The sequence below is a fragment of the Malus sylvestris genome, chromosome 9 (assembly GCF_916048215.2).
Source record: "Malus sylvestris chromosome 9, drMalSylv7.2, whole genome shotgun sequence".
Lineage (NCBI taxonomy): Eukaryota > Viridiplantae > Streptophyta > Magnoliopsida > Rosales > Rosaceae > Malus > Malus sylvestris.
The window spans coordinates 2,566,574-2,588,349 of record NC_062268.1 but is presented as its reverse complement, the minus strand read 5'-3'; the positions used below and the strand labels follow the sequence as shown (position 1 = coordinate 2,588,349).

Sequence of the window (21,776 nt, the reverse complement as noted above, 5' to 3'; positions counted from 1 at the left end):
AAGTCTCTATTTTGATGTCATATATTATAAACAACTCTAGTTCATTAGAAGGAAATTTAAACTTGAGTAAATAAATCGACACATTATCATCACTAAATGACATAACCTAAATCAGCTTAATACTTTTCTTTATAGTTACTCCTCGTAGACCCTACGCTTTAAAAGATGTTAGGAATGAATCTAAGTTATCAAACTATATTTTAATCTTCCTCTCTTTGCCATTGTTTTTCTTTTCTCTTCTTTGTCACATTTTTCTGGCCCTGCCTTTTTGCATATTTTATATTTACTTTTGTGCATGGAGTTGATTGTACCACCACATTACCACTTCGAGGAGGAAGGCACCAGTTTGTGTACTTGCGTGGATTGGCAGTTTTGAAGCCTAACTCCACTTGAAAAAAATTAAGAAATGTTTCAATGTACCGGAAATAACGTCCAATACAACAAGTATTAGAGTATAAGGGGTTGAATTTTTTTTTTCAAGTATTTAACCACTTGTATTATAATACTTAATTTACAAAACTATGTACTTGACATACTGAAAAATCGATCCAAATAACTTGTGCGGTTGTAGGTTTAAGATTCCCAACGGTCACACGAGGCAGCCTCTCTACAAAACAAACAAAACAATCAACAAAGGAAAAATTGAACAAAAGCTTAAAGTTGGAGACAGGATCACATTTCTAGAGAATGAGAGCAATTTCTAGTCATATATACAAAAGGCCAATACGTAAATCTGTTGAATTAAACCAGAGACTTGGTTAAATCAAATTTAAAATCCATAATTATAGTAACCACTCTTTAAGTTACGATAAAATCCGATGTTGTAATATGACAGTTACAATAACCCACTTTACTCCACTAACCAGCGTTTTAATGTCTCACTTTAAACTACTAATCATTAAGTTTGTCAAGATGACATAGTTGTTCCGTGGTCTTGACGAAATATTTTAAGTTACTTAATGGTGTGGAACAAAATGACACATCAAACATCATTCATGTGGGAAAGCTAGGTCAATACAACTTTTAGAGCAATATCAGATTCGACTATAGTTTCAAGAGCGTGGCATTATTCTAACCTCTTTTTTTTTTCAAAAATTTGAGTACTAAAGAAGGGCAACATTCTCCGAAAAAAAAAGGGAAAAAGTAGGCCGAACATACTTTACATGTACTTTCAAGACATAACAATCATGGGCTAAAATTGTCCAACCCGGGCCCATAATTCGGTCCAAAAAAATTTAACGAAATCCGTGAATTTATTTAGAGTAAATCAACTTTTTAGCGCAAACCGTGTTACTAATTGAACACGTTAATCAACATTTAACATTTAAATAATAATTTAATATTCAACAACCACGTCATATGATTTAAATTGATCTTCTCATTAGAATTATGCATTTATTTAAGAAGAAATATATGACTCGTTTGAAAAAGATTTTTAAATGACTGAAAATGAGTTTAAGTTATAAAATCACTCGACGTGTTTATTGCAATAAGCACATGCAAGAAACACTTGAAGTGATTCTTACCGAAAACACTTCAATTGTTTTTATACATAACACTTTAGAATTCACTTGCCAATTTACCATAAATTAATTTCAAAAATATTTTCACTAAAAACGTTCTCATCGGTTTAAAAAGCACTTTCGAACCAGCGTTGTTGTTTTCTTTTTTAATTTTTTTTTAAATTTTTGCAAGTGGAGGCCGAGGCTCGGATGGGAAGAGAAAAGAGAGACATGAGCTATTTTTCGATACAAAACCCCAAAAGCCACAACCCATTCCGTTCCTCTTCACATTTTCGAATTCTCTCTCTTCTCTCTCTTCTCTCTCTTCTTTCTCGTCTCTCTCTTTGTGTCCGATTATTTACTTGCCATTTCCACGTTTTTTCTTCTCCTCCAAAACTAAAAACCTAAAGTCTCTCCCTTCTCTTCTCGTCTCTCACAAAATTCACTGCCTAACGTAACACAAGAGGCAGCAGAAAGCAGAAGAGACAATCACAGATATCTCAAAAGCCATTCTCTCTCCTTTTTTGGGTTCTAATTTTCTCTCTTTCTCTCTCTTCCTCTGTGCGCGATCAAAGATCTGTTGCAGAATAGTAAGTCTTCGACGATTGCTTTCGGCAAATGGCTGTTTTTTTTTTTTTTTTTTTTGTATTTTTTTGGGGTCCAATTTTCTGATTTGCGATTTTTGGTTTTTTTTTGGCAGGGATGAAGAGAGTGAGAGATGATGTGTACGTCGGCCCTCAATTGAAGCGGCCCCCCTGTTCGTCTCGCGGGGACTCGTAAGTTCCATGATTTGTTCATCACTCTTCAATTGCATGATTTGCTTTATGTTTTGTTTGGTTTGTGAGGATTTTTAATTTTACTCATGTCAGTGTATCGGTGCGCGATTTTGGTTCTGTTGCCCTTGTTTGTGAATATTGGTGTAATTTGATCGTTGTGTTGTTGAATTGCGTACTTTTTAACCTGCAGTGGATTGGATTGGTTGTTCTTGATCATAATTTGTTCAATTTGTTTAGGGTTTGTTGTTTATTAGAGTTGAACTGAGTACTAGTTTGGGTTTTAGAGGTAAAGTCGAGAGCTTTCTGAAAATTTTGTTAGGTATGTTGTTTTTAGCAGATATGATTTCGGTTTTTAGAGGTAAAGTCAAGAGCTTTCTGAAAATTTTGTTAGGTATGTTGTTTTCAGCAGATATGATATGCTTTTAGGAAGATTAAATCTTCTGATGAATATTAATATAGTTTTATGTTTGAGGCTTAGATCAATGCAGTAGATGGAATGTTGACGGAAATAGTACCTGAGAATGATGATTATCTCTGTTTTCTGGAAGTATGTTCTATTTTTTCTGTTGTAGCTGACTAGATTTAGAAAACAACTATCAGGGGAAGTAGGAAGGAGTTGTATGTGTTGAGTAATTATTCTTTTGTTTATGATGTTTCATGAATTTGACAGTATTTATTTTATAGTTATATGTTGAGTTTGATGATCATTTTTTGGATGTGGGGCAATAGGCAATCTCAGATACCGGGGGGAGGAGGTGGAGGAGGGGGCGTTGGAGTAGGTGGAGCTGGGCCCATTGGAGGAGGAGGAGGAGGTGCTTCACAGAAATTGACCACCAATGACGCTCTAAGCTATCTCAAAGAGGTGAAGGACATGTTTTTAGACCAAAGAGAAAAATACGATACGTTTCTTGAGGTTATGAAAGATTTCAAGGCCCAAAGGTATCAATGTACCCATTATCATTCCTTTTTTCTCTCGTAATACATTCCTAGTTGATTCCTCAGCTACTGGATTCCTTGTCTTTTTCAGAACTGACACAGCAGGTGTCATTGCAAGAGTAAAGGAATTATTTAAAGGGCATAACAACTTAATTTTGGGCTTTAATACCTTCTTGCCGAAGGGTTATGAGATAACCCTCGATGAAGATGAGACTCCACCAAAAAAGACAGTTGAGTTTGAGGAAGCTATCAGTTTTGTAAACAAGATAAAGGTGAATATGTTTAATTTTATTCTAATGGCAAGTTTAAACATTTATTATTTTCTGTTTGATTGATGGATTTCTGGCCCTACAGAAACGTTTCCAAAATGATGATCATGTCTATAAATCATTCCTAGACATACTGAACATGTATCGAAAGGAGCACAAGGATATAAATGAGGTCTACAGTGAGGTAAGTGTACCCAATTTTCACTTTTGGCGTTTGATGTTGAATTGTTTTCTGTTACATGGTATTTCTATTTACCTGAGAAAAAATTCCTCCCTATGTTCTTAGTAGTTTAAATCAATTTACAGGTTGCTGCTCTTTTTGATGAGCATCCCGATTTGCTTGATGAGTTCACCAGATTTTTACCAGATGCGTCAGCAGCAGCTTCAGCACATCAAGCTCAATACGGCCGCAATTCATTTCCACGTTTCAATGAGCGAAGCTCTGCTACACCCACATTTCGGCCAATGCATATGGAGAAGGTAATTACGAAATTCTCTTTCTATTATGTTTTTGATGTTTTCTTGTTTAGTTAGTGATTTGTAATGGGGGGCTGGCTTCTTTTCACAGCAACGTAGGAGGGATAGGATCATGACATCCCATGCTGATCGTGATCTTAGTGTTGATTGTCCTGAGCTAGACGATGACAAAGGAACGGTGAAAGTTCAGAAGGAGCATAGAAAGCGTAGTGAAAAGGAGAATAGGGATAGAAGAAATCGGGACGATGATGATAGAGAATTAGAGAATGATAACAGTGTCTACAAATTGCAGCGTTTTCCTGACAAAAGAAAATCCACCAGGAAGGTTGAAGGTTTTGGTTTGACTGCTAACTTTGCTCCTTATGATGACAAAGACTCCTTAAAGAGTGAGTTTGTGAAGAAACTGTTTCAGTTATATACATTCATGGTCCTTTCTTAAATGTGTTGCATCTAGGTATTGTGGTTTTATTCTCTGGTTTGCAGATGGAATAAGGAGTTGTAATTTGTTTTGAAATGGCAATATGCGTGTTTCTCATGATGATAGCCATCTTAAATGTTAGTCTTCACTGCCATAAAATTATGAAATAAATTGTTGGTTTGTCAACATTGATACGATTTTAGGTTATGGAACTAACAAAAATGCACATCGTTTGTTTAGTTTTAGTGTAAGTGTAAAATTCTACCTGGAGAAAGAGATGTGATTTCTGGTAGTTGGTCTGAAAGTCTGCCATTAGAGATGTGTTAATCGAATATTCTTTTAACCCACAATGCGCCTTGTAATGTTTCCCTGTTCAATATTAGGAAAACCTGAATTTTTTTTATCACAGTACTTGATTTTGAAATCCTTGGGAAATGGATGCAGCTTATTTTGCTTACGTTCATCATTCTTTGGAACATAATTGTTGTTTTTTAAAGTTCTATAGTTTCAGTTCTCGTGTTATTACATCAGTGTTGCTTATGGTCTCTCATTTTTATGTTAGGCATGTACAGCCAGGGATTCGTTTTCTGTGAGAAGGTGAAGGAGAGGTTGTGTAGTCAAGATGACTACCAGGCATTTTTGAAGTTGCTTAACATTTATAGCAACGGAATAATTAAAAGGAATGATCTGCAAGGTTTGGTACGTATTACTCCATGTTCAGCAGTTAATCAACACTTCTAAAGTCAAGCATTTTGTGCTCTCTCTTTGAGCTAGGGGAAACTGGACGAAGGACACTTCATGATAACCACATATTTATCTTTCTATTCAATAAACTTAAAAAATGCTATTGCCTCTAGTTTGACTTTTACCAGTAAACTTTACCCATCTCAGGTGACTGATTTATTGGGAAAGTATTCAGATCTTATGGAGGAGTTTAATGATTTTTTGGAGCGTTGTGAGAATATAGGTAACTTAAATGCCATCAATTTTGAGCTGCTTTCTTGTGGTTCTTTTTCTTTTAGATTGTATCTGATGGGATTTATTCTTGCAGATGGGTTCCTTGCTGGTGTTATGAGTAGAAGTATGTATATTAGTCCTCCATTGGTCTTTTTTTTCATAAGATACTAGGTGATCTGTTTCTGTACAATCTGCGTTTGGAAGAATAATTATTCTTCTGCATGGCATAATTTGAGCTATCATGTGATTTCTCATTTCTCTGGAATTTTTGCTTGCTTCTGTAATTTGAGAATCCTGATTGGTAACTTGTTGACTGCAGAATCTCTGAGTAGTGATGGTCCTGTTCCTTTTTCTAGACCGGTGAAGGTAGAGGACAAAGATAAAGAGCCAAAGCGTGAAACGGAGGGAGCTAAAGAAAAGGAAAGATACAGGGAGAAGTATTGGGCAAAATCTATTCAAGAGCTTGATCTCTCTAACTGTGAACGTTGTACTCCAAGCTATCGGCTTCTGCCTGAAGACGTACGGGTTAACATTCTGTACTTAATATAGGACTATGTAACATAGTCTGATGCTCAACTTATTGTTGCTTGTCCCTTTGCAGTATCCAATACCTTCAGCAAGCCAGAGATCAGAACTTGGTGCTCAGGTTTTGAATGACCATTGGGTCTCTGTGACTTCAGGAAGTGAAGATTACTCTTTTAAACATATGCGCAGAAATCAGTATGAAGAAAGTCTGTTCAGATGCGAGGATGATAGGTAATGTTTGGTACAAGGCTGTTGATATCATTTTTACTTTTGGTATGCAAGTGAGCTTGCAGATCGTATGGATGGATAGAGATCCTAGTAGGTTCTGTAGATCACTATTGATGTAATATCATTTCCTTTACAGTACATGCTAGTTCATTATTGTAAACTTATGTTGGCTTTCATTTTGGAAAGTTTAGGTTTGAGTTGGATATGTTGTTAGAGTCGGTGAGCTCAACTGCTAAGCGAGCAGAGGAACTCTTGAACAGCATTAATGAAAATAAGATCAGCATGGAAACTTCAATCCGTATTGAAGACCACTTCACTGGTTGGTATCTATTAACTGATTGAGAAGCAATTAAATGTCAGGTATCTATTCTGCTATTTGAGCTCCTTTAACTGCATTGACCTTTTTCATTTGATTTGTTTTATTGCAGCATTAAATTTAAGGTGCATTGAACGTTTATATGGTGACCATGGTCTTGATGTGGTGGACATACTGCGGAAAAATCCAATTCTGGCTTTGCCTGTTGTATTAACTCGCCTGAAGCAGAAACAAGAAGAGTGGACAAGGTGTAGATCCGATTTTAACAAGGTCTGGGCTGATATATATGCCAAAAACCATTACAAATCACTTGATCACCGGAGCTTCTATTTCAAGCAACAAGATTCAAAGAACTTGAGTAGCAAATGTAAGTTTTTAATTTGACGATTAGTTTCCTTGAGCACTTCTCTCTCTGTGCGTTTTTAATAACTTTTCCTCCATGCTGATTCTGACTCCCATTGATTGACAGCTTTGGTGGCTGAGATCAAGGAATTGAAAGAGAAAAAGCAGATAGAGGATGATATCCTTCTGGCCGTTGCTGCTGGAAACAGGCAATCTATAGTTCCACATATGGAGTTTGAATACTTAGATATCAGCTTACATGAAGACTTGTATAAACTTGTCCAATATTCATGTGAAGAGGTTTTCTCAACAAAAGAACAATTAAATAAGGCTATGAGACTTTACACTACCTTTTTGGAGCCAATGCTGGGTGTTTCTTCTCGGCCCAATGATTCAGAGGATGATGAAGATGTTGACAAAAGTAGGAATCAGGCTAAGAATTGTACTGCGTCAAGCATAGGAGAAAGCGATGGAAGTCCTGGTGGTGATTCTGCCACAGTGAATTTTAAGCAGCCCAAATCTGTGTGTAATGAAGAAGAAAATGCTTTAGCAGAAGTGGAAAGTTTGGCTAACGGGGATAACTCGGCTAAAGAAGATGGAAGTCGTGATGCAGATCTTGTCTGTAGGAAAGATTCTATATCTGAGAAAATTCAACTAGAAAAAGACCAGAAGAATATGGATGTCCCTAAGAAAAGGTATCTGGGCACTGGCATGGACAATGCTTGGCCGTCCAGTCAACCATCACATCCAATTGGAGCAGATAATAATCATGGTAGAACGAGCTTGGAAGTGTTATCAGGTCTGTTTTTATGAATTTGATTTTTTTTTATTGTAATGGCATCTTATTCGATGTTATAATTTATTTTACTTTCTAGAGTTATAATAATGCTAGAATACTGTGAAATTTTTTCAATTGAAGGGTGTGCTGCAACCACGTCAAGGCCTGGTGCTTCTATTAGTGACAATGACCATTTACAGAAAGGAAATGCTGATGCTGTTCCATTGTCAGAGGTATGAGTCTGGATCCTGGAATATCGTCATTTGTGATGGCTTTTGTTTTTAATTTATTTATTTCACCTTATGGTTTTGGCAATGCGTACTGATTTACTGTTTGGTGCTTCAGGGTGTCGATAATGCAAAACCTGCTTTAATTGCTAATGGAGTGTTTCCAGAAAGCACTAAAGTTAGCAGTCGTCATGAAGAGTCTGTTGGGCCCTCCAAAATTGAAAAGGAAGAGGGGGAATTATCACCAATTGCTGACTTTGGGGAGGATAACTTTGTTGTCTCTGGAGATGCTGGGGTGCAAGCTATGCCTAAGGCAAACCGCAGTGTTGAAAGCCGACCGTTTCAGTCTGGGAATGGGGAAGACATTAGTTGTCAGGAAGCTGGAGAACATGATGCAGATGCAGATGATGAAAATAGTGAAAATGTTTCCGAGGCTGGTGAAGATGTCTCTGGCAGTGAGACAGCTGGTGATGAATGTTCCAGAGAAGAGCAAGGCGATGATGAAGACGCTGAACCGGATGACATTGATGGTAAGGCTGAGAGTGAAGGTGAGGCAGAAGGGATGGCGGATGGGCATCTTGTTGGAGGAGATGGAACGTCCTCGCAATTGTCAGAACGTTTTCTTTTGTCTGTGAAACCTCTTGCGAAGCATGTACCAGGTTATTTACTTGAAGAAAGGAAAGACTCTCGCGTTTTCTATGGGAATGATAATTTCTATGTGCTTTGCAGGCTTCATCAAGTAAGAGAAATTTTCTTTCATTTTTGGAAGTTAGTTTGTCTTTTATTTACAACTGGATATAAGCTTGACTTATTTGATTTGCAGATTCTATACGAAAGGATTTTGTCTGCAAAAACAAGTTCCACAGGTGCAGAAATGAAATGGAGAACTTCAAAGGATGGCAGTTCTCCGGATCTGTATGCCAGGTATTTTTCAGGCCTCTCTTTTGTATAGATAATAGATTAGAACTGTCGCAACTGTTCAAAGCAATTTTAATCATACAGTTTATTCATCTATTATGCAGATTTATGAGTGCTCTATACAATTTGCTTGATGGATCTGTTGATAATGCAAAATTTGAGGATGAATGCCGAGCTATTATTGGAAACCAGTCTTATATATTATTCACCTTGGACAAATTAATATATAAATTCGTCAAACAGGTTTGCTCACTAGAAATTTTGTACTTTGACTCAAAAATAAAAAATAAAAAAATAAAAAAAATTTCTGTGTGTTTTCTTTTGCTGCCAAGGTTCTGATCAGTGGTTATTTATGCAGCTTCAAACTGTTGCAAGTGATGAGACGGACAATAAGCTTCTTCAATTATATGAATATGAAAAGTCCCGGAAAACTGGGAAGTTAATTGATTCTGTTTATCATGAAAATGCACGGGTCCTCATTCATGAGGAGAATATTTACAGATTGGAATTTGTAAGTTCTTTGACAATTGCCCGTGTATTAGACTAAAACCTACCCTTTTGAATATATTTTCTTATTTTGTGATTTACTTATTTTTAATTTTCTTTGTGCAGTCCTCTTCACCCTCCCGGCTGTCCATCCAGCTGATGGACAGTGTGAGTGAAAAGCCTGAGGTGTTTGCAGTTTCCATGGAACCTAATTTTGCATCTTATCTGCACAACGAATTTCTGCCGGTTTATCCTGGGAAAAAGGAGCCGCATGGGATTACCCTTCAGAGGTGATAATGCACTCTTCATTAATGTTAAAAGTGCTAGAATTGCTATATACTTCTCTGAAGAAACACGATAGACACTGAAATACGGTGCCATCCGATGGATTTAGTTTCTTCCCGTGTTTTTTGGCAGGAAAAATTATATGTAAATCCTCTCAGTGTTATGATATGTTAATAATTAGTCATATACAGCAACTCAGGTTGCCTTGCGGTATATAGAATGAGCCAAAAGTTTCTAGTGTTTTTGTTAGTTAATGGATAACTTGCTGATTCAATCCGTTTTGCAGAAACAAGCGCAAATATGCAGGGCAAGATGAATCCTCTTCCTTTTGCAAGGCCATGGACGGTGTTCAGTTAGTCAATGGTTTGGAGTGCAAGATAGCTTGCAACTCATCCAAGGTATCTTGCCCTCGTATGTATTTCTTATCTTCACCATCACCATCAGTTTTACCTTCTTTACAATATAAGCACAGCTGGAAGCTGGAGAAATAATAGCCACACGTGCACATGAGCACACACACTTATGCATTTTTTGTGCACGGAGTTTTATTCATCAGAGTATCATGTGGCAGATCTCTTACGTTCTTGACACAGAAGATTACTTCTTCCGCGTGAGAAGGAAAAGGACATCTGGGGCTCGATCACCATATTGTGATCAGACGAGAGTACAGCGATTCCACAAATTCTTATCAATCTCATCATAGCTTAGAAGGAAATTCGTTTGACATTGGGAAGCTAAAGGTAGACATGATAAACATTTCGAAAACATATACCCTTTTTTCGTATCTTCCACTGCCATACAAGTTTTGTGAACGACTGTAAACCCAAGCTTTCTTGAACAGGAGTCATCTACTCGATTTCTGAGACTGGTGAAGGATGATGGCGGGCCTGGACACGTAGAGCATGTCTGGTTCAGAAGATTGGCCTCCGAGCCATTGTTGTGTATATAAGGTTGGTGTATGATAATTTCGTAGAAAGGTATTTAAGTTATAGTTCTTGATCTTTGTCATAGTTAGGATATTTTCTTCCCCACTTCCATAAGCACACTGTGTAAGTGTAACAAATTGATCAAATAGCAGAAAAAGCACGCGAGTTTTAACAAATCCCGAGCTTTTTAACTACAAATTTGTGGTTTCGTACCAGCATTTTGCAGGCATTACTGCATCAGTATTCTTTTCCACCATAAGATTATGTTTCATAGAACAGATTCTTTACCTTTTTCGATGCATCTGTGTTATATATGCTGTTCTTACCGAAAGATTTTTGAGTTGGCTATCACCGAAACTATACATGCGCGCCCATTTTGTTTTCGGACTCAGTTACATCGGGACGGAAATAAACGGGGTGTGGAAGAAGGAGAAAAGTAATGTGCGGAAATCATTTTCTTTATGTGCGGAAAACAGATGAAAAAAATTCAGATTCAAGACCAGAAAGGAAGTAAATGCTGAATCTGGGTAACAAAGCTAGAACGGGGCGGGAAGAGGATCCTCTCCTGAGCTTAGGATGGGGATCCTCCTGACCAGTTCATCTGGGCTGTTCAAATTTAATCCAGCGGTTGCAATTATTATAACTTTTAGAAGACCTTCTGTTTGTAGTCGTTGAATTAACTTTGAACGGCCTAGATGGGTTGGTCAGGAGGATCCCCAATCTGAGCTTAGGAGAGGATCCTCTTCCAACGGGGTGGGCCCAGAGAACTGGATTAGCGTGAGATGGAATTGGATCCGGAGCCTAGAGATTAATTCATCTGGACCGCACAAATTCAATCAAACGGTTCTATTAACTCATTTTTCTAGCCTACCACACAAAACCAATAGCTCTGATTTCTTTTACACACCAATCAACGGTTCAGATGATTTGATCCTTGGGCTCCGAACTTAAGATCCAATTCGGGTGGAAAGTGGGCCGGAGCGGGTTGAATCCGGTAACCATAGATAATGGATAATGCGCCGTCACGTGGTTCTCGTACGTGGAAGTGCAACGGACTCCTCGTTTAGGGATCCACTTTCTGCATGTTGACTTGCTCGCGCCACTTGTGGCTTGAGCTCCGCCAGCAGTAACAAGAACCTGCACCCGTTAATTACTGAAATGCCCTTGGCTCGTTTAAATATCAACAATTAGTTATTTTCTCGTATTGTTGATATTTAAACAAACATCATCTTAATCGTCAGACGGTGATTGCATTGCAGCCAATTTGGACGTAATTGATGTGCTCTTAAAAGACGCAATTGAAAGTCCAGGAGGCAAAATCGTAATAAGATATTAAATTCGTTGGACAATGCTGATGTTTCTTTTTATGCGTAAATAAAGAGGTCTCATGTTTGAATCGTTAAATGGCAAGTTTGATTTCTAATTATGTAGTTTAATCGAAATCCTTTTATCCCTAAAACAAAAAATAAAAACCAAATTGTATTTTTCATTTATCCCTTTTCTATTTTCAGCTTTTTTTTTTTTTTTGGTCAAACGATAAATTTGTTAAATTAGATGTTAGATTAGTCATCAACGGGGTTTGAACCCACGCCATAATGCAAGGGTTCAACACCTTTTCACCACTGCGGTAAGGGGCCACTTGCATTTTAGCTTATCGATATGAATGCTTTTTTCTTTCAACGAATGTTTTAAAAATGGAAATGAAAAGCGTACACAAGTAAATAAAGGTGGATCTCGAGGGTAGTTTCGGAATCGAAGAAATACATAAAACCGGCAGGCAGAAAAAGTGTATGGCTGTCGGAGTGGTAGAAAAAATCAGTTAATAAAAGAAAGAGAGAAGAGAGGCGAGGAAGGAACGCAGAGAGCCAAAAGATTTCGTAATATCCACTCCCTCCCTATCCACCCCCCCCCCTCTCTCTCTCTCTCTCTCTCTCTCTCTCTCTCTCTCTCTCTATATATATATATATATATATATATATATATATTTATCTATCTATATTTCCCAGTTTCTATCTTCTCATTTTTCTCTTCCATTTCCGAATCAGTCCTGTGGGGTTTTCAGAGCTAGGGTTTTTGTGAATCGAATTTTCATTCCGATTTCAATGAGTTCGGGTTCAATCTCCTGCTCTCCTGTCGTCACCAAAGACTTGGCCAAGAAGAAGAGGGTAAGCTCGCTCGCTATGTCATCCATTCTCCTCCGCTCTCTGTCTTTTCTCTTTCGTGCATGCGTCGGTCTGAGCTTGGAAATGGAGGGAAATTTGAATATGAAAAGTTTCAATTTCGACCGAGGGTTATTGGTGCATTCGTGAAATTCGATTTCAATTTTGGTTTTTGGGCGGAATTGAAGTTGAATTTTTGTGATGTTGTGAATTGTGAGCTTGTTCTTACTTGTAATTGTTTTTCTCAGACGAACAGGTTGGCGAAATTGAAGCAGAGCAAGCTCGATGTTCGCCGCGAGCAATGGCTTTCACATGGTATTGCTTCCTTCTCTCTCGAATTTTTTTTTTTTTTTTGAATTATGAATTTTCAATACGAACAGAAAAAATTTTACTTTTTTGGATTGCCAATGAAGCTAGTATGTCCAACAAATAAAACAATGGAAGCTAATATGCTTAGTGGAGGTATGAAGATCGAAACTTGGGCATCGGACAATGTTTGTATTTGGATGCAGAACTTGGTGTTTGCGAAATGTAGACTTAGGCATTGGGTGAGCACAATGACGTTCGTTAAAAATTTAGAAAAATAAAAAGGACCTTTATCTAAGGTGTCATACATGTTCTTACCCACAATTTTGAAGTAAAGCTGGTTTCTTTGTCAAGAGTTCGCTGCCATCGGTCGTCATTACTCGATCAATGACATGATCAATGGATATAGGGAAAAGTCTTTTTCATGCCTTAGGTAGTTCTATGAACCAAATCAAGACGCCGAGCTTTTTCTAGAAGTTTTGATCTCATCGATTCAGGAAAGACTGAAGAGTGGCTTCGCTTTTGAATTGTTTTTTTTTTTTTAATGTGCGTCTTGCACAACTGACTTTGATGTGGCACCTGACGTTTTCCCTGACATTGATGACCTGATTTTTCTTCTCCCCACCCCCACAAAAGACAACGAAGTTTTACATTAACGGCTTTTGTGGAACAAGTTATGGATTTTTAGTAGTTATCAAAATTTTCTTATATACATTTGATCCTAATAAACTTCGTGTGCAATGCAGTCAAGAATAAAGGGCACAAAGTGAACTTGGATGGGAGGGGTGGGTCTCCTACACCATCTAGGCAAGTAGAGAAAGGGCAAAATGGATCATTGGACAATTTGGAAACGAATTCAACCGGAGGAGAGAATGACAATTCGAGCATCCATGACAGCGATTTGGAGTCTCTGACAACCAGTCCGAGTGGAAGCAGTTTGGATTGTAATGATTCGATGAAGAATCTTAGTGAGAGCAGTGGAAGAAATTGTTCGGGAACTGTCAGCAAGGAGGATGCTGATGATGGGTGTCTAGATGACTGGGAGGCTGTGGCCGATGCTTTAAATGCAGAGGACAACAAGCATACCCCTCTTACTGATTTTCCTTCCAAAGCGGAAATCACAGTTGAACCCACAGTTCTTAAACTATCTAGCGAGAATCCTGGAGTTGAATTATCAAATCCAGAGGATAGAAACATGGTTCCTGGGTCACATACGGCGCGTTGTGCTTGGAGACCTGATGATGCTTCCCGTCCTCAGAGTCTGCCCAATGTGCCAAAACAGCATAGTTTCATGGTGCAATCAGACTGGCATTGTGGCCATGGAACCATTGCATGGGCATGGCAAAACATCGTGCCCCAGCCTTCTTCATGTCCTATATGCTATGAGGATTTAGATGTCACAGACTCGAGCTTTATTCCGTGTTCATGCGGCTTTCGCCTTTGCCTCTTTTGCCACAAAAGGATTCTAGAGGCAGACGGGCGCTGTCCAGGCTGCAGGAAGCAGTACGATCATGGAAACGGAGCAATGAGCATCAACAGAGGAGCTACAACTTTTAGAGTGGCTTGATCTTGCAGTGTGAGTACAAAATCCTAGAAAGTGAGTTTCTATATCGTGAACTTTTTGTTTATCGCCTCTCTGTTTGCGCTGAGTCAAGTCCGTCAAACTTTATATATCGTTAACGAAAATTTGAGTTGTGATTGAGGCGGGAAGCGGCCTGGTATCGGAATTGGAACTTTGGTGAGTCCAATTCCTGTATAATGTTTAGAATATGTTGGTGTAGGAAACTGATGCAGTTATGTGAATAGTTGGGGGTGGTACAAACTTTCCAAATAAGAAATTTAAGTATATCCACGTTCTTTTACCTATGGGGATGTCACTGGCGTTCTGGATCAATAACACAATGGAATGTTCCCGAGAGATCTCTCTTAGACGACACTTCTTGCGGTCAGTCCCTGTCATCTCGGGATGCCTCAATGGCAGTATTCTCAACCAATCATGCAGTGTCATGTACCAGATACGATTGTCTTGAGATACTGTTATTGTCGCATCGAAGTTTCACTCTTGTATGAGATAAAATTGTCGTGTTTGTCTAGTATGAACCGACTCATAGCATGCCTCGAAATCTATAGCCGTTGAATTGTTGGATAAGGATCCAACGGTTACATTCTGGAATTTCCGATTTTTGGGTGTCTAAATTCGCTTGAATTCTTCAAATCTAATGTGAAACTGCCAGATGGAATTGTGGAGCTACGGCTTTGTGGTGACGACAGCCAGCCAGTTAGTTGCCGCCTTCTCCTACAAGACTCATCTGTCCACGTGAACTCTTAACATTTGGAAGCCATGTTGGTTAACTTTTATTTTTTAAATTCCAATTTTATTATTCTCAAAATTTTCAAAAATTGTACTTTTCTATACTTATTTTCTTGCGTCTCGTTTTTATACTTAAAAGTTTAATTTTTCTGTCACTTAGCATATTTCCGTTTGTCTTTTCGTTATGTTTTCCGTTAACTGTTGACGCGATGAAAAAATCAAAGGTGGTCAACTATTTGTTGTCAAATCTGCGTCTCCCAAGGGGAATGGCCATTGACTAGTTGGCTTCCAAAAACCTGCTACAATTTAGTCCCCATGTCGCTTTAAGATTTTGAAAACCTCGGATAACTTGTGTGACCAGTAAACCCAAGTCACATTTATCTTCTAGGCCATCTTAGATACTTTGTAGAATGTATGTATAAACTTGACTACTTACTCTCGAAAAAATTATAGTAACAAGGGGAACATCATCATCCATGATAATCGATCAACTTATAACTTAAAAAAAATAACAATCAAACCTTATTTCACTAAGTAGGATCGATTGTATGAATTCTAAAATGCTTATGCGCTTGGTTTTGTATCAAATTTTCCTTTTGATGAAAATTGCGATATTCCAGCACCGTTAGCTCTAAGTATTTTATATCTTTTTGAGATTTTCTGTTACTTTTTCGTTTAAAAGGATACTATGTTTGAAACTTGAAAGGTAAAAACAGCAATTGTGTTTTAGTCCAAGATAAATGGGTTTTTTTTTTTAATTTGGTACCACAAGTAAAATAAATATAATCATTTTTGGTTAAAATAAGGTACTTTCTTGGCATTGAGATTCATTCTGGATTTCTGTATTTTGAGTCTGTAAATCGAGAGATCTGAACTAGTCAACTTCAATCCAACAACCCCATTAGCTCATCTCACTGACCTACTTTGCAAAAATTCAAAAACTTAATTATTTGAATCTCTTTCTCTCTCTAAACAATTTTTTAATCTTTAGACTTCTGACACAAAAATCCGTATTAAACCTCAATTCTCATTCATGGCATGTGGTCACTTGCCAATGATTAACAATAAGTGCAATAATGATATTCCAAGCTGTTCAAAGCACATGGCCACATGGCTTCCTACGCTGGACAGAACCTCCAGTGGAAAAGCATATTAAAATAATATATTTTTTATTTATTATCCAATACTAAAATAATATTCAAACAACCCGAAAGCTAATGGAAAATTCCTCTGCACCAAACCAAAGTCCTCTCAGTTTTCCAGAAATTTCACTTTCTTCTCTACAATTTATTTTTTTACACTTTCATCCAAATAAGTTTGTTTTGATTTTTACTTTAGACATGTTTGTGATTGCTTATACAAACACTAAAAGTGCTTTTTATGAGCATAACTCCTTCCCTACATAAGCATAACTCGTAAAAGCCTGCAAGGAAAACAACAGAAAAACAACTTTCAATACCCTGTAACTGAGAAACAAAAGAACAAATCCACGAGGTTTGCGTCTGATTAATAATCGGTATAGGATTCCCAAGTGAAGTTGTATTTATAAAACTTAAAAAAAAAAATTCAGCCTCATTGCCAGATTGAAACGATACTATCGAAACGAACCTACAGGGATTAACACGAAAGAAAAACAAACTATATCGGAACAAAAATGAAAACCCGAATAAGCTACGGGGACTGTTGGTGCAATTTTAATATTTTGGTCCCAACTAATTATTACAATTTAAGCAACCAAATAATATTCAGACGCGTTTTTCTGTTAACACAAAAAAGACGTTTACTCTCTCTCTCTGCTTTTTCTTTGACCATTTCACTTACATATACTCCTTCCTCTCCTCCTCCTCTCCATTTCCATTCCCCTCCTCCATCGCCGACGATGCTTCTCCTTAAACCCATTGCTCTCCTCCTCCTCCTCCTCCTCCTCTCCGCCGTCCCCATTCCCGCAAACGCAATCCGATCGTTCCCGGACTCGCAAACCCAACCGGGAAATGAAAAACGATTCCACATGGATTTCTCAGAAGCTCCCAAATACACAAACGGAATCAGCTGCCCTGTTCTTCCGGGTGCAGCAAACGACGTCTGCGATTCCTCCCTCGTCCACGTCGCAATGACCATCGATTCCGAGTACTTGCGCGGCACCATTGCCGCCGTGCACTCTGTTTTCAAGCAAGCCTCCTGCCCGGAGAACATATTCTTCCACTTCGTCGCCTCGGATTCCGGCTCGGTTGATTCTCACCGCCTCTCTCGCATTCTGACGTCAACTTTTCCGGCGCTTAATTTCCGAGTTTATATCTTCAGAGAGAGTCTGGTGAACCATCTGATTTCTCCTTCGATTCGCCGAGCTCTGGAGAACCCATTGAACTACGCGAGGAGCTACTTGGCTGATTTGCTCGACGCCTGCGTTGAGCGAGTGATATATCTCGACTCCGATGTCGTTGTTGTCGATGACATCCAGAAGTTATGGGGGATTTCCTTATCCGGGTCGAGAGTGATCGGAGCTCCGGAGTACTGCCACGCCAATTTCACCAAGTATTTCTCCGACGAGTTCTGGAGAGATTCCGAGCTCCCCAAGGCGTTCGATAAAAAAACCCCGTGCTATTTCAACACCGGCGTGATGGTCATCGACTTGGTGAGATGGAGAGCCGGAGGGTTTACGAGAAAGATCGAGAACTGGATGGAGATTCAGAAGGAGAAGAGGATTTACGAGCTGGGTTCTCTTCCGCCGTTTTTGCTGGTGTTCGGCGGCGACGTGGAGGCGATTCACCACCGGTGGAACCAGCACGGCCTCGGCGGCGATAATTTGATGAACAGCTGCAGGCCTCTGCATCCGGGTCCGGTGAGTTTGCTGCATTGGAGCGGCGGAGGGAAGCCATGGACGCGGCTGGATTTGGGAATGCCTTGCCCTGTCGATCTTCTCTGGGCCCCTTACGATCTCTACAAACACCATCAAAGTCACCTTCAAGATCTGCATCTTCTTCAACAAACACATCAACAATTTTTTATGTTGTAGCATTAATTAGGCACAGGATTATTTATTTATTTTTTTATTTTTTTACATAAATTCGTTGATAGATAGGAGGAAATATTATTTTTACCAGATGTAAATAGAGGGAGAGATTTGAACTGAATGAAAATTTTGGAACATATCGTTCCGTTTTTCTTTTCTCAAGGTGGTCTTCTGGTGCGTTGTACGATCAACATATGCCCAGACCGTCAATGCGCTCGGTTTTGATCTTATTTAGATCGTCTTTCCAAATCTTTGATAGGTTAAGTTATGCAGATCAAGATGCAAGAGGTCAGAAGAACAAGCGAAAATTATTGCGGTATTCCGTAAAACGCTTTCATTTCGAAGAAGAAGAATGATACAGATGAACTAGTAAAACAAACAAGGTTGACATAGATGAACATGAAGAATGTACACGCTTCGCACTTTCCCCTCTTCACAATAATCCAACAACGCAACTCAAATGTAATCGGTTCTCCAAGCCTCTTAAATGATGACCTAACAACATACACCTGCCAAACGAAATGTGAACTTTCAAATTTCAATCGTTAATGGAATCGGTTCAACTAGTACGATATCTCAGAAATCTGGAGCATTTATTTGCGCCTACGACTATACGTATAAACTATGTGAACGCGGACTATTCCCAGAAGTGACTTCATGCAAAGCAAATTTGGACAAGCAATAAAAACAAGCCATTTAAGGAGGACTATGACAGGAGTCTAACCAGAAAAGCAGTTTCGCTAGGTAATCTCGTGAAGTTCCTATGGTCTCAAGTTCGCCATCAGCATCTAGGCTAATCTCTTTGTCCCCTGTCTCCAAATCCTCAACAAATTCTGAGGAAGTACCATCTTTGAAGAATCTCTGCAATATATTTTGAACAAGCTGGTGTATAATTTCCTGCACCTCTAATGATGACGGTCGAGATAGTTCAGTTACCTGTTAAAACAAATGATGGTAGCATCATAAGAAAGGATGGACTCATAAAAATTGCAACCCCATCGCAAAGTAAGATTATTACCATATTAGAATCTAGAGACCGTAGATACTCCAATAAATCATTCCTAGGTCCTCTATCATATTCTAGTTGCATATTTTCCTGCTTTTCCGCCTTCAGTTCCTGAAAAAAGCAAAGCATGTCATTCCCACATTCTGCTTAAAACAATGCACAATCCTTCAAGCATTTAACTTCAATATCAAATTAAGCTCAAAAACACAAAACTTGAGCATCGTTACCTAGAGGTGGCAAATCAACCCATTGGGTTGTTAATGGGTAACCATTAAGACCTGTTTAGTTTGATTTCAACATAATAAGGTATTACACCATCATCACCACTACCATTCTTACCACCACCAATCTCACCACCTTATTACGGTGAAATCAAACTAAACGGGTCTTAATGGTTACCTATTGACAACCGAATGGGTTGATTTGCCACCTTCGTATATAAGATTGATACAAGACACATACAACGAATATAAAAACGTTCAGAACCTAAAACTTGGAAGATCATAAACCAAACAAAAAGGAGCTTTGATCTTGCTTTCAAAACTTAAAAAAAGCAGTCCAAACTAGAATTTTCGACTATTTTAGGCTCAATTCGAAGAAAAGCACTAGTAATTGTGGAAATGAAAAGGACAGAAAATTCAGAGAGCAAATGCTCACCTCCTTCACATTTGTCAGCTCTGATTGCAACGTCTGGATATAATTCAAAGCCTCCGGAGGCAAATCGCCGAAAACCTGAGGAGTTGCTGAATCCAAGAGTTCGCTACTCACCCCGATACCATTTCCACCATCCCTTTCCTCGCTTTCCACCCTATCCGACACCCCATCCATCTCCGACCGATCCAACGGCACAGAATTCTCCGTGGATATGTCGAAATTCCTCATCAACGATATCCGATACTCCGCGTTCCACAGTGTATATCTAATTGATACAATAAATCCCAAAGCAATTTTACTCTAATTAATACAATTACGCACTGAAATTACTGAAATTTGAAGAAAGGGGATAAAAATGTGAATTATTACCCGGTGATTATGGAGGATGCGAGGAGGCGGTGGAGAGGGGCTTTGCAAACCCTAACGGTGACGGAGAACTGTTCGGACGGGAGCAACCCCAGCATAGTAGAAATGGTCTGCTTCATGGAGTCCCTGGCGGAATCCGAAACGCCCTTGGAGATAACGGAGGTGTCGAGGGGCTCAATTTTCTTGAGCATGTTCGAAATCACGGAGAACCCGCGGTCGAACCCGGACTTCCGAGTCGAGACGAACTCGTCCGACACGCCGCCGCCGTCGACGCCGGAGATGAGGCATCGGACAGAAGAAGTTGAACCGGCGGATACACGTCGCCGCGGAAAGGAGGAGGGGAGTAAGGGGCGGACGAGGAGGTGGCGGGAAATCGGTGGCGGCGGTTGGGATGGCTTGAGAGAGAGGTCGGCGACGCGGGAGAAAACGAAGGCGCGAGCTGGCGCCGCCATGAACGAGCTGGCTATTTGCTGGAAGCTCTCCGCCTCTCTCACTCTCTGTGGCTTGCGCCTCCTGGAATCTTCAATCTTTATATCTGCCCGTTCAATTTTGATTGGCTGATGAGATTGACCTGGGTTTTTGAGGAAATTACAGATTCACCACTGGTGGACCAAACGAGGAGATCAATATTTAGACAAGTACCTACTGCGAAAGCGAGTACAAGTTTGTTGTGGGATTTTTGTGAATCAATTTCTAATAAAATAAAATTTAATTACTATTGCAATTATTGTAATCGAGTGAGTTGGCAATTTGCAATTGGACCACGTATCTAATTAGCTAAAGTAGAGGATAAAAAGAACTTGGTTGCTATACTTTGTTCTCTTTTTCTTCTTTGTAATTGAGATCCTGAGCTGACAGATCACGTAAATCGATTCGAACCGTTCAAAAGAGGAAGAGGGAGATTCGTACTTTTGGTTTCTGTGGGCTGACAGACCACGTAATTCGATTTGAACCGTCCAAAAGAGAAAGAGGGAGATTTGTACTTTTGGTTTCTGTGAGCTGACAGACCACGTAATTCGATTTGAACCGTTCAAAAGAGGAAGAGGGAGATTTGTACTCTTGGTTTTTGTGAGCTGACAGGCCACGTAATTCGATTTAAACCGTTCAAAAGAGGAAGAGGATACTCTTGGTTTTTGTGAAATAAGTCAGTAAGATGGAGTAATGAAGGCCGTACAATTTGAGATGAGTGATCCGAATTACTTGATCCATTGGCTTCATCCTAATAAAGCCGTACAATTTGAAATAAATGATCCGAATTACTTGATCCGTCGTCTCCTAATCCGGAGAGGATCTAGATTCCTTCCCCCGTTCCAATCACACGTCATTTTTGAACTCCCCGACTAACAAAAATCTTGCCAAGCAGGTAAGCAACATTGGCAAAGATATCATAGTTTGGTCATAACTTGAGCATTTTCTCCAAGTGAAAACCAACGAGTAGTAACTTTTGACTATTACCATTGGGGTGTGATATCTACACACCCCTGTTTACTTCTCACACACTCTTCTAAATTTTCGGCAGCCGGATTAGATAAATTGAAAAAAAATCAACGAAAAGAAATTAACAAGGATGTATAAGAAGTAAAAAAAGGTTTGTGGAT

The 21,776-nt window shown here is 39.0% G+C and overlaps 4 protein-coding genes across 7 annotated transcripts; 3 read left to right on the top strand and 1 right to left on the bottom strand.

Annotated features, from left to right (window-relative positions):
* The first annotated feature begins 1,770 nt into the window (after window positions 1-1,770).
* Window positions 1,771-10,542, top strand: LOC126583616 (paired amphipathic helix protein Sin3-like 2). Of its 3 annotated transcripts, XM_050248070.1 has the most exons (24): window positions 1,772-2,092; window positions 2,203-2,278; window positions 3,008-3,217; window positions 3,306-3,486; window positions 3,569-3,667; window positions 3,790-3,963; window positions 4,052-4,346; window positions 4,941-5,077; window positions 5,270-5,345; window positions 5,430-5,459; window positions 5,655-5,854; window positions 5,937-6,091; window positions 6,280-6,407; window positions 6,517-6,771; window positions 6,874-7,545; window positions 7,666-7,757; window positions 7,870-8,490; window positions 8,575-8,675; window positions 8,774-8,912; window positions 9,028-9,180; window positions 9,282-9,445; window positions 9,727-9,838; window positions 10,012-10,180; window positions 10,282-10,542. In XM_050248070.1, exons 2-23 carry the CDS (start codon window positions 2,205-2,207, stop codon window positions 10,141-10,143), a joined length of 4,200 nt encoding a protein of 1,399 aa, XP_050104027.1. In that variant the 5' UTR covers window positions 1,772-2,092; window positions 2,203-2,204; the 3' UTR covers window positions 10,144-10,180; window positions 10,282-10,542. The 3 variants fall into 3 exon arrangements, with proteins under 3 accessions (XP_050104029.1, XP_050104027.1, XP_050104028.1); XM_050248072.1 differs by lacking the exon at window positions 10,282-10,542 and having other exon boundaries at window positions 1,771-2,092; window positions 9,727-9,851; window positions 10,012-10,167; XM_050248071.1 differs by lacking the exon at window positions 5,430-5,459.
* Window positions 10,543-12,160: 1,618 nt separating this feature from the next.
* LOC126583619 (uncharacterized) lies at window positions 12,161-14,693 on the top strand. 2 transcript variants are annotated; one of them, XM_050248077.1, is made up of 4 exons: window positions 12,171-12,243; window positions 12,412-12,531; window positions 12,774-12,840; window positions 13,578-14,693. In XM_050248077.1, exons 2-4 carry the CDS (start codon window positions 12,469-12,471, stop codon window positions 14,396-14,398), a joined length of 951 nt encoding a protein of 316 aa, XP_050104034.1. In that variant the 5' UTR covers window positions 12,171-12,243; window positions 12,412-12,468; the 3' UTR covers window positions 14,399-14,693. The 2 variants fall into 2 exon arrangements, with proteins under 2 accessions (XP_050104033.1, XP_050104034.1); XM_050248076.1 differs by having other exon boundaries at window positions 12,161-12,531.
* A 2,103-nt stretch (window positions 14,694-16,796) lies between these two features.
* On the top strand, window positions 16,797-18,662 carry LOC126583617 (probable galacturonosyltransferase-like 10). Its single transcript, XM_050248073.1, has one exon. The coding sequence runs from the start codon at window positions 16,797-16,799 to the stop codon at window positions 18,153-18,155; it is 1,359 nt and encodes a 452-aa protein (XP_050104030.1). The 3' UTR covers window positions 18,156-18,662.
* Window positions 18,461-20,743, bottom strand: LOC126583618 (uncharacterized). The gene is made up of 5 exons (XM_050248074.1): window positions 20,182-20,743; window positions 19,816-20,077; window positions 19,171-19,269; window positions 18,877-19,088; window positions 18,461-18,661 (listed from the first exon to the last, which is right to left on the bottom strand). The coding sequence occupies exons 1-5, from the start codon at window positions 20,628-20,630 to the stop codon at window positions 18,586-18,588; spliced, it is 1,098 nt and encodes a 365-aa protein (XP_050104031.1). The 5' UTR covers window positions 20,631-20,743; the 3' UTR covers window positions 18,461-18,585.
* Window positions 20,744-21,776: the final 1,033 nt, after the last annotated feature.